This window comes from Chenopodium album, chromosome 13, assembly GCF_948465745.1.
Source record: "Chenopodium album chromosome 13, dcCheAlbu1.1, whole genome shotgun sequence".
Lineage (NCBI taxonomy): Eukaryota > Viridiplantae > Streptophyta > Magnoliopsida > Caryophyllales > Amaranthaceae > Chenopodium > Chenopodium album.
In genome coordinates this window covers 7,029,051-7,041,299 of record NC_137846.1, presented here as the reverse complement: position 1 = coordinate 7,041,299, position 12,249 = coordinate 7,029,051, and the positions used below count along the sequence as shown (strand labels likewise).

The 12,249-nt window shown below is 34.9% G+C and overlaps 2 protein-coding genes and 1 long non-coding RNA gene across 3 annotated transcripts; 1 reads left to right on the top strand and 2 right to left on the bottom strand.

Annotated features, from left to right (window-relative positions):
• Positions 1 to 687: 687 nt before the first annotated feature.
• On the bottom strand, positions 688 to 2,025 carry LOC145576149 (uncharacterized). Its single transcript, XR_014098332.1, has 2 exons — positions 1,335 to 2,025; positions 688 to 1,124 (listed from the first exon to the last, which is right to left on the bottom strand). It is a non-coding gene; the product is annotated as an uncharacterized LOC145576149 (long non-coding RNA).
• Positions 2,026 to 7,783: 5,758 nt separating this feature from the next.
• On the bottom strand, positions 7,784 to 8,260 carry LOC145575118 (uncharacterized). The gene has a single exon (XM_081633034.1). It carries the CDS (start codon positions 8,258 to 8,260, stop codon positions 7,784 to 7,786), a length of 477 nt encoding a protein of 158 aa, XP_081489160.1.
• Positions 8,261 to 10,893: 2,633 nt separating this feature from the next.
• LOC145575117 (uncharacterized) lies at positions 10,894 to 11,742 on the top strand. Its single transcript, XM_081633033.1, has one exon. The coding sequence runs from the start codon at positions 10,894 to 10,896 to the stop codon at positions 11,740 to 11,742; it is 849 nt and encodes a 282-aa protein (XP_081489159.1).
• Positions 11,743 to 12,249: the final 507 nt, after the last annotated feature.

Genomic DNA, 12,249 nt, shown 5'->3' with positions numbered 1-12,249 from the left:
AATCCTCGTATTTTCTATGTACATGTAGTTTAATATTTGATCCAATAGGTTAAGAGAAGGAGTTATTAAAAGAACATTCGAGGAAAGAAATTCGTCTCACGTTCACTCATCTTTTAGAGTAAGACATTCTTAAAATCTTAATCAATCAACTCCAAATTGATAATCATCATACAGCTCCTACACCATTTTCCCATTAGCAACAAACCAGTGAAACCACCATGCCAGTACCTCAAAGTCACATTGTCACAAATACCAAGTTCTATAGTTACTTAATACTCAGAATTTTACAACATAATTAGGTTCCAAAAATCAACATCTTCTACTTAAATTCACATCATTAGCACTAAAAGCTTATCAGTTGCACCAAAATTATCTCATTACCATCAACATTTAACTATTTCAATAAATAAAGCTAAATTATATATCACATTTGTTGAGCATACAATACAAATAATCAACATCAAAACTCACTAACTTTACTTCCTCAAGTCATATTCAACTTAACTCCCAACACAAATTATACCTCATATAATAATTTTAACATAATATATTTGACGTAGAAAGACTTCAAAATTGATGTACAATTCCCCTTTGTTAAGAGAATCTGGAAATGCACGAGGTTTAAAAAATTTTTTAAAAAAATTAAAAAAGGGGCGCAAACAAGTCCATATGTTCATGAACACTGACTGAACAATGCAAACAAAGAAGCTGGTTCATATATTGTTCATTATTCATTAAGGAAACAAACAAACACAAACAAAAAAACTTCAAGCTTGTTTGATAAACAAGCCTACCTCAAACAACTTGGGTGTCTGACTCACTAAGGATCATGTCTAACACAATCCAATCAGCACAAAATACAGATGTTTCAGATCACACCAATCATGCTCACGAAGGAGCTTATTTCTAGCTCAAAAAAAAGCCCTACTCAAAGCCGGAACTCGAACTCAAACTTTTTTTCTACAGATCTCTAAAGACCTATAGTGCCCCAGCAAAGAAATGAAGCCAACAGCTTTCAGACTACACTGACAGACGATATACCACATAAACAGGGAGAGATGATTTGCAAAGTATCCAACTCACATGCAGCATTGCAGCATAAAGCCTATTGTTCTTGGAAGATCCTGCAAAAGGAGATATTTAGTCAGAATTAGAAAGCCAAGGATTACAGAGTTGATGAAAATTGCAAGAAGCAAAGCTAAAATTAACTATAAGGGAATGAGAATCCAACCGCCAAGCCTGAACTATAAAAGAAAATATTGAAAATAGTAAACCTGCAGCAATAACATATCATTGCATAACTTAGGAATAAGTCTATTTTTTATCTCAAGTACCTCCTATTGATTGAACTCCATGCATATAATACCTTCAATAATCATCGTCATCATCATCATCATCATCATCTACAGTATTAATTTGATGTGCACGGAGAAAAATGTATTAATATCAGCCCGATCTCTTCTCCTGCAGTCCTCATCACGGAGTGAACAACCGTATACGTTGCAGTTTGCAAAATATCACGGAAGAAAATTGTAGAAACACCCTGAGAACTAATTATGAATCTAACTCCAAGGGTATTGTCTTCATTCCAAGAGCCGTCCGCAACAAAAGAATCCATGTTTCGCCCCTCAATTAATGTTACTTTTTGAGCGCCCAAATTTGTGATATTCTCACGGCGAATTTCTTCCAAGTTAGTGAGATGTTCCAAAGTGAAAAAATCAATGTGTCTCAAACAAAATAGGTTTCAAGCTTCTGAAAATAAAATCACCAAGAATATGTAAGATACTAAAATTATAATTAAAGAATAAGGGTGATTTTCAGTCTTATTGATTGATTCACGGTTTAATAAGGGTGATTTTCAGTCTTATTGGGCCCAAGATACTAGATATAATCAAGGAAGCAAAAGTGTAGGAAGTATTGGTATAAGCCGTATGATGTGGATGAGGTATTAGCTTTATCAAAACTTAAATATTGAATAGAATGAAATAAGGACCAAAAACATTACCATCACACATCTCGAATACACATTGTGGGCAATCTGCAGTACAGGCTTCTGAAAAAAAGAATATAAAAATAGATATTAGTTAGTTTCTTTGTTTTTTCCAGATTTATTCTTATCCATACTTCCCTCCCTCTTTTTGCTCATCTTACCTACAATCCAAGCTCCAGGTATGATACCTTCAATGTAAGTCATATGATTTTGAGTGGGGATTCTGATTGAGACATTGTTTGATGTGAAGTATCGAGTGCCCATCCTATTCATATCGTACATCATTATCTCATCATCAAAGATATCTATCTGTGAGAGATGAGTGTAGAAATATGTGTCATCTGTGGAATAAAAAAAAAAAAAACAATATAAATCAATCATCAAGATTAAAAATAACATATAAACCAATTAGAATCAGGAAATTCATGTTAATCTGTTTGATTGCTATACCAAGCAAATCAAGGGGCAGTCCTCAGTTAGAATTACTATAAAAGATTAAATGCATACCTAAAGCATTGCGAAATGATGGACCAGTGTAAAATTGCTTCCAATTTATCCCAATAGATCCTGGATCAGGCATCTTCAACTGATGTAAAACCAGATTCTTCCACACATCAGAATCGACCCCCATCACGACCTCTTTAAAGAATCTCCAAGCACACATCATATTCACCAAACTCACATTATCCAAAAAAGAGGCTATGTTGCTCCACATGTCCCTCAATCTATAACCTTCTGCCATCCTACATGATATGATGTCTAAACTTAGAAGAATGTCAAACTTAAATAAAGAAAAAAAAAAACAGAAATGATTTATGAACTTTGAATTAGTTGAATCAAGATTGAAGGAAACTGAAAATTAAGGTATAGATATAGAATCTTCGATACAGAAGATTTAGAAGAAATTTAGTTCAGATAGACACAGCTTGTGCAAATACATCAGTCAATCATCATATATGAATATCAAATGCAGATAATCCAGTCAAAGAAACGATTTAACAATTACCACTAACGGAGTATGAGCTGGTGAGGAAGGAAGTGTTGGCATGGTACTAGCCAATCGAGGTTGTTGCCATTAAAGGATCAGATGCACGGTAACTATTAAAGAATTTGAAGAGCAAACATGGAGGGGAAGGGCATCAATATATTCACCATCATTTTAACCATTGAGGAACACAAGAAGATGGATATAGATAGGTGTGGGGAAGGATAGTGGAAGCGGAAAAAATGGATATATAGCTCTTGGATGCCTTATATAGGCTATGGAGTAACACAAGTAATGAAGATAAATACGAATGATAATGAAGGTAAAAGAGAAGATCTAAACTAACAACTAAATATTTAAGTAACAACCTATACTAAGGAAATTTCAGCAAAAAATGTACAGATCTTTGAATTTACGCTCCGATTCTTTCACATTAAACAATAAATTTCACACAATTTTAGTAAGGTTGATTAACTTCAACACACGTTTTCCAATGAAGTAACCTTTAGAGAAGAAAATAATCCCTTCGAACACAAAGCAGCAAAGAAGAAGAAAATCAGCGGAAATTTGAGCTTAGCAACAACGATGATTTCTTGATTTTGAGATTTTTCAAAAGTCTGATTTCGGAAACCTAGGTTTGGAATAGGGGAATGAAGATTGAGGTTTAGGTATAGAAGATTTGAGGTTTAGGTAACTTGAAAAAGGTTTAGAATCTTTGATTAAGTAGTACACAACACATAATTTGTACAAATTCATCAATGTATTTGATGAAGTTTGCAGTGAAGAACAGTAAGAATAGAGAGGAAATTTAGAGAGAATTTAAGAGAGAAAATCTATTGATTGATTGAATCATGAAATTCTGACATATTACAAGTATTTATAGAAGCTTCTACTATAACAAACTGTAACAAACTATCTAACACACTTATTGCATGAATAACAGAATAGCCTAGTCATCATCTAAGCTGGCATACTCCTCATAGTCTCCAATATCCCCCCTCAAGCTAGGGACTGTATCAGGATACATTCCTAGCTTGGACTTCAGCTTGTTGTGCAAACTTGAACTCAAAGCCTTAGTCATTATGTCTGCTAGCTGTTCTGCTGTAGGAGTGTAAGTCAATTGAATCAACCCCTCTAAGACCTTTTCTCTTGTAAAGTGACAATCGATCTCTATGTGCTTAGTACGCTCATGGAAAACAGGATTTTTTTCCAATGTGAATAGCACTTTGATTATCACAGAAGAGAGTTACAGGCTTCAAATTCAGAACTCCCAACTCAGTCAACAATCTCACCAACCATGTTGTTTCTGAAGCTGTAGCTGCCATGGCCCTGTATTCTGCCTCACTTGAGCTTTTAGAAGTTGTAGGCTGCTTCTTTGACTTCCAAGAAACTGCAGACTTCCCAAGCAACAACACATACCCTGTCACTGATTTTCTGGTGTTGGGACAAGCTGCCCAGTCAGAGTCTGAGTATGCTGTTAGGGTGATATGATCAGTAGCATATAGCATAATACCCTGACCAACTGTATGTGCAATGTACCTTAGAACATGAGTCAGAGCTTTTACATGAGAAACTCTTGGCTGATGCATAAACTGACTCAAAGCTTGCACTGAAAAAGAAATGTCAGGTCTGGTGTGTGACAGAAAATTAAGCTTCCCAGCAATCTTTCTGTAATGCTCAGGATCTGAATATAATTCACCTTCCTCAACCAACAACTTCACATTTGCAGACAAAGGAGTTTTAGCAACTTTAGATACATCAATGTTGCATTCAAGCAGTAACTCCTTTGTGAACTTCTTTTGAGTCATAACTATCCCATCTTTCAAATGAGAAACCTCAATTCCCAAGAAATAGTTCAAGACTCCCAAATCCTTAATACTGAAAACAGAATGCAAATGATCCTTGAATCTCTTTATCTCTTCTTCATCAGAACCAGTGACTATGATATCATCAACATATACCACTGCAATTGTAACCTTCTCATTCTGTCTTCTTATGAACAAAGAATAATCATTCTTTGACTAAGTGTATCCCATCATCTGCAATTCTGAAGTAAGCTTGGCAAACCATTGCCTTGAAGCTTGCTTAAGTCCATACAAAGACTTTTTCAGCTTACATACAAGATTATGGGGATTTGGTAAACCTTGAGGAACTCTCATGTACACTTCTTCAATTAATTCTCCATGAAGAAAAGCATTATTGATATCCAACTGATACAAAACCCATCCTTTGCTTGCTGCTATTGACAATAAGCATCTTACAGTTGCCATTTTAACAACTGGAGAAAAAGTTTCCAAGTAATCAATCCCATACTTCTGTGTGAAACCTTGAGCTACCAATCTTGCCTTTAATCTTTCAACTGTACCATCTTCTTTAAGCTTCACCTTATACACCCACTTACAACCTATTGGCCTTTTATCCTTGGGCAAAGACACTAATTCCCAAGTTTCATTGGCTATCAAAGCATCCAACTCCTTTTTCATTACTTCCACCCAACCTGAATGTTGTGTGGCTTCAAGATAACTGACAGGTTCTGTAATCTGTGAAGTCTTATTTATCAAAATCTTCTTGTCATTAGGCAAGATGTCAAATGTAACAATATTGCACCAATGATCTATCACAGTCTCTGCTGCACAAACATATTTATCCAGATTGCTAGGTCTTTTTCTAGGTCTGTCAGATTGTCTATGAACTGTTTCTGGAACAGAATTTCCATGAGCTGAAATAGTGTTTGATTTAACTGCAGGTATAGATTTATTTGTGTGTTGGGTTTGTGTTTGGGTAAATTCAGCATCATTATCATACACAAAAGGTTCTGGTATGTCAAAATCTGTATTTGGGTCAAAGGTTGTGTTTATGGGTAGAAAAATGGGAGTGTTTGAGGTTTGATTTTGTGTTTCAAAATGGAAAGGAAAGTGTCTTTCATAAAAAGATATGTCTCTGGAAACAAGAACCTTTTTAGATTCCAAATCAAAAACTTTATAAGCCTTTTGATCTGGTGGATAGCCTAGCAGAACACAAGGAGATGACCTAGAATCAAACTTTGATCTTCCTGTTTTCAAAGTTGATACATAGCACAAACACCCAAAAACCTTTAAGTGAGACAAATCTGGCTTCCTGCCATGCAGTAATTCATATGGTGAGGCAAACTTCACAGCACTAAGAGGCATCCTATTAATCACATGAGTTGCTGTTAACAAACACTCTCCCCAAAATCTCACTGGAACCTTGGATTGAAAGTATAAGGCTCTTGCAGTTTCTAGCAAGTGTCTATGCTTTCTCTCCACCACACCATTTTGCTGTGGAGTGTCAGCACATGACTTCTGATGAAGAATACCATAGACTCTATAGACCTTAAGAATATCACCTTCACAAAGCTCCTTGGCATTGTCAGTTCTAACACATTTCACACCTTTACCAAATTGTGTTCTTATCAAAGCAAGAAAATCAATGAGAATCTTAACAGCATCAGTTTTATTTCTCATAAGAAATGTCCAAGTGTGTCTGGAAAAGTCATCTACAATAGTAAGGAAATAACTAAAACCATCATGAGTTTTAGTCTTGTAAGGTCCCCATGTATCAATATGCAAGAGATCAAAACAACATTCTGTCCTAGAAACACTTTCAGGGAAAGATTTTCTAGTTTTCCTAGACTTATGAAAAATTTGACAAACAATATCTCCACCTACTCCACTACCAATGTCTGAATTGACTAAACACAGCTTATTAAATGGCATATGCCCTAGTCTCAGATGCCACAATTTGACATCATCACTTGTCCTGCTAACCAAACCAGAACTTGACACACCTTGCTCCTTAGATTCCAGCTTCTCTTCTTTTCCTATGGTTCTGTCATCAACAGCATACAGACCAGACACCAGATTACCAAGAACCACTGACTGAGTCAAAGTTGGCCCTGAATCAAGCATTTATCATGAGTGAAAACAATTTCACAGTCCAAATCACTGCACAACCTATGAGTTGAAATTAAATTAAACTTCAACCCTTGAACATGTAAAACATTTTGCAGAGTAATGCCATTGTCAAAATGTACTGTTCCTATGTGTTCTACAATCACATGTTTACCATCAGCAATAGTGATTGTGTTTGGTGTTTTATCAAAACACTTATATGAACCAAGCAGTTGTAAATTGGAGCAAATATGGTCAGTAGCACCACTATCAACTATCCATTTTGCATTGGAACAAGTTAATAAGCAAGTACCTGCCACATGAGCCTGAGATTGATCAGAATCTTCAATATTCTGAGAATGCAGAGCTCTGAGAATAGAGGCAAATTGAGTCTGAGAAATGTGAGTAACTTGCTCATCTGAGTCATCTTCCTCACCAGCACAAGCAACTGCTGCCATCTTCTTTGGTTTACCCTTAGCAAAATGAGATGGATAACCATGAAGCTTAAAACACTTCTCAATAGAGTGACCAGGAATTCTACAGTGCTCACAGAAAGGTCTCTTTCCAGCTACCACCAGCCTGTTTCCATTATGTGACTGAAATGTTATCTTAGAACCTTGAAATTGATTCTTGTAAGGTTTCCTGTAATCTGTAGCAAACACCATAGCTCTGCTCTCTTCTTCAGCCAAACTAGCTTGCCTTTGTTTCTCTTCTTGAACAAGCAACTTATATGCCATAGACATATTAGGCAAAGGCTGCATCATCAGAATGTTAGTCCTTACTGCAGTAAACTTACTATCCAATTTCATCAGCAACTGAACTAATCTTTCTTCCTGCTGCTGCTTCAAGAAAATTTGTGTACAAGTACATCCAGAACTGCTACAGGTAGGCAGAGGATTAATCTGATTTATCTGATTCCATAATGCCTTCATCTGAGTAAAAAAACTCAATTATAGAGATATCTGAACCTTGCTTCAGATCAGCCAAAGATTGCTGCAGTGTAAACAATTGAGGTCCTGAAGTTTGTGAGAATCTTTCCTCCAAATCCTTCCAAATTTCTTGTAAAGTACCAAGAAATAACACACTCCTAGCAATCGAAGTTTCAAGAGACCTCAAAATATAAGAAATGATTATAGCATCACACCTCTTCCAAGCAGCACAAGCAGAATCACATTCTGCTGGTTTTGGCAAACTTCCATCCACAAAACCTAATTTGTTCTTAGTTGCTAAGGCAATCATCATACTCCTCTTCCATTCTCCAAAAGCTTCTCCAGAAAACTTTTCAGAAACAATAGGTAGAGCAGTATTTTCAGAAGGATTTATGTAATAGGGTGAGGTAGGATCAGATGTTATTGGAGTCGTATTAGCAGCCATTTTAGACAATTACAGAAGAAAAATGAGCTAAAATAACGATTGATTGACTGATTCAATCAAAGAATTTCGATGAAAAATTCGAACAAACTCTCAAGATTATGAAAAAATCTGCAGAAATTTGTATCGAAGAACAGGAAAAATTCAAGTACAAACTTGAATGATATATCAAGAAAATTTGATCGACTGATTGATCAAATTGAAAAGAAACAGAAATCAGAGTGAATTTGCGGATAAAAACAAATCAAACTTACTGAATTTTACTGAAAAAAAAATTGCAGAATCAAAGAACATCTTCTTCCTGCTCTGATACCATGATGAAGTTTGCAGTGAAGAACAGTAAGAATAGAGAGGAAATTTAGAGAGAATTTAAGAGAGAAAATCTATTGATTGATTGAATCATGAAATTCTGACATATTACAAGTATTTATAGAAGCTTCTACTATAACAAACTGTAACAAACTATCTAACACACTTATTGCATGAATAACAGAATAGCCTAGTCATCATCTGAGCTGGCATACTCCTCATAGTCTCCAATAGTATTATTATCAAATGCAGATAATCTGTTCAAAGAAACGATTGAAGAAAATTCATCGACAATTAACAATCATTTAACAAGGTCGCAATTCTGAGAAAATTCATCGAGACTTAACAAATAAAATTGTACATATCTTCAAATTTACTCTTCGATTCTTCCACATTAAAGATTTAGGTAGCTAGAAAAAAGTTTGGAATCTTCGATTTAGAAGAGATTTAGTACACAACAGTCAACACACAATTGTACAAAAAAATTCATCAATGTATTAATATGAAATGCAGATAATCTGTTCAAAGAAAATATTCAAGAAAATTCATCGACAGTCAATGTACAGACCTTCAAATTTACTCTTTGATTCGATTCTTCCACATTAAACAACGATATTTCACACAACTGTAGTAAGATTAATCAACTATATATAAAACGTTTTGAGCTTAGAATTGAAACTTACTCAGCAGAGGAAACTGGATTCTGAGAAATGTGAGTTGTGATGAATCTCCAGAATTGCGACGTTGTTCTTCCTCAACTTCAACACTCGAATCAGAATTTCCAGAATTTCCAGAATCTTCATTCTCGACTTCATCATTTGAAACAGATGAGTTTCCAGAATTGTGAGATGATTGTTCTTCGCTGTCGAATTCTTCGATAATCACCATAGTTTCAAGAGTTTTTGAGTTTTCTCACTCTGAAATTCTGAGCAAAAAAAAGGGAGAGAAAATAAGGACAACAAAAACGTGTGACTTGTGACAATAGGCTATTTACGACAATAGGGGTATTTTATATTTATGAAAACAAAAAGGCGCGCACTCTTTATTTTCCTACCACCCTCTTGCTTCACGAGCAACGACGAGCAACAAACACAGGTTAGGGAAATACCATATAAATATATGATACCATCGTCGTACTTTTGGCTTTTCATGTGGTACCACTAATTTTTGAGAATATCCTTTACTTTAGTCTTATTCTCCATAGTAACATTTCATTAATTAAAATGTTAATTAGGAGTTAAGTAGGGTTGGATCTTGTCTCGAATTGAATGTTTTTACATGTGTATAGGAAAATTAGCTGGGTTTTGAAGGGTCATTTTAGTCTAATTTAAGGTTAAAATTAATAAAAAAAACATCATTGTCTATTTTGACTATAAATTTGAAATTTTAAGGGGTCAAAGTAACCCCCAATACCTTATTCGAGTATTTTTTTTTTTAAGTTATATTTGACTCCTAAATTAACATGTTACTTAAAGTAATGCTATGATATGGAATAAGATCAACTTACAATGGTACAATGTAAAATTCTAGAAAGATAGTGGTACCTCATGGAATAGCCAAAAGTACAATTAAAGAGCATCATGATCATTCTGATCATGATGATCCTACTGCAGTGGATCAAGCTGAAGATGACACAGCAGTCTACCCTTTTGTTCAATTAGAAAACGAAGATGAATCAGGCAGCCTTTACTTAGCAGTTTTATTTTGATTTTTGGATCGATGAGCTGGCAAATTCTGTTACAAGATGTATGAGCTGACATATTATGTTATTACAAGCATTCCCACGTTTTTGGTGATGTATAGAATTTGCTAGAGATTCTGTTATGCTATAAATAGCATCTTAGCTTGTAATATGTAATCTGGTTTTTTTACAATCTAATAAAAAAAAAAATCTCTCTTCTTCTTTCTATTTCTTTTTCTCTTTTTCTCTCTATTTTCTGAGTTCTAAAATGAAGAACTCGAATATGGTATCAGAGCAGGAGATTTTCTGCTAAAATTTCCACACAAAATTTCAATAAAATCATACAATTTTTCTATTTGATCAAACACTACAATATGTTTACAGAATTTTTCACGCCAAAATTCAAGAAGTTTTGAGCAAATTTCATCTTAAATTTCAAAGAATCTGATCTCAATCTCTTTCCTATAACATCAAAATGGTGGAATCAACCAATTCAACTCAATCGGTTACTTCAGATCCTAATTCAATATATTATATTCATCCAAGTGAAAATCCAATTGTTTCACTGGTTTCAGAGCAGTTCAATGGTGACAATTATGCTGATTGGAAGAGAGGAATGATTTTGGCACTTTCTATGAAGAACAAAATGGCGTTCATAGATGGCTCCTTGCCTAAACCAAATACAGCAGATCCTGTTTTTCATGCCTGGACAAGATGCAACAACATGATCATCTCCTACCTCCTGAGATCACTGGATAATACTCTTGCTAAGAGTGTTCTTTATTTTACCACAGCACATGAGATCTGGAAGGATCTGGAAGACAGGTACTCAATTATTTCTGGACCTCAGTTGTATTCTCTTCAACAATCACTAGGACAAATAAGTCAAGATAATTCATCAGTTGCTGAGTATTTTACTAAAATCAAAGGAATCTGGGATCAGATTAGTGCAGCTAATCCTATTCCAGTTTGCTCTTGTAATGGTTGCTCTTGTACCTTGACCAAGAAGTTTCTGAAGACTCAACAGGATGAGAGATTGGTTCAATTTCTTATGAAATTAGATTCTAAACATTCTGGTGTTAGAACCAATATTCTGATTATGAATCCTCTTCCTACAATATCTGTTGCTTATAATCTGTTGATTCAAGATGAAAGGCAGAAAGAGATTACAGATGTGTATAACAGACACTCTGGGATGGCTTTTGCAACTGGAAATAATCAGAGGTTCAATCAAGGAACAAGCTCAAATCACAGTTCTCAGATGCATACAGGAGGATACAAGAAGAATAATCTGTTCTGTGATCATTGCAAAATGACTAATCACACAATTGATAAGTGCTACAAGCTCAAAGGCTATCCGCCAAGGCCTGGATATGGAAAGTTTGTCAAGGGTAAACGAGTTGCTGCTATTGTTTATGGAAATGATGATTCAGACACTAATGAGTGTGATGCAGCTCATATCTCTAAAGATCAGATCAGTTCAGTCAGTTTCTGACTTACATCAAACAGAACAAAGCTGATGAAGCTGGAAAAGTCACAGGCATGGCAAACATGGCAGGTATTAATACTTGTCTAATTACTTGCCTAAATTCTAAATGGATCATTGATAGTAGAGCTACTGATCATATATGTTCAAGATTAGATCTCTTTGATTCACATGTTTCTTTTGATAAATTGCCAAATAAGATTACTGTGGCTGATGGAAAGAAAGTTGAAGTGTTGAATATAGGAACTGTAAAGTTTGGAAATGGAATAATTTTAAAAAATGTGTTACATGTTCCAAACTTACTGTTTAATCTGATATCCACACACAAATTGTGTAAGGATATGAACTGTGAAATCATTTTTACTCATGATAAGTGTATAATTCAGGATTCTCAGAAAAATTCCCTGGTTCTTAGTAACTTGGAGTGTGGCCTTTATGCTGTTGATAAGGATCATGTGGAGAGCAGTTCTTCTGTGAATTTGACTATAACTGAAGAAGCTAAGTTGTTACACCTAA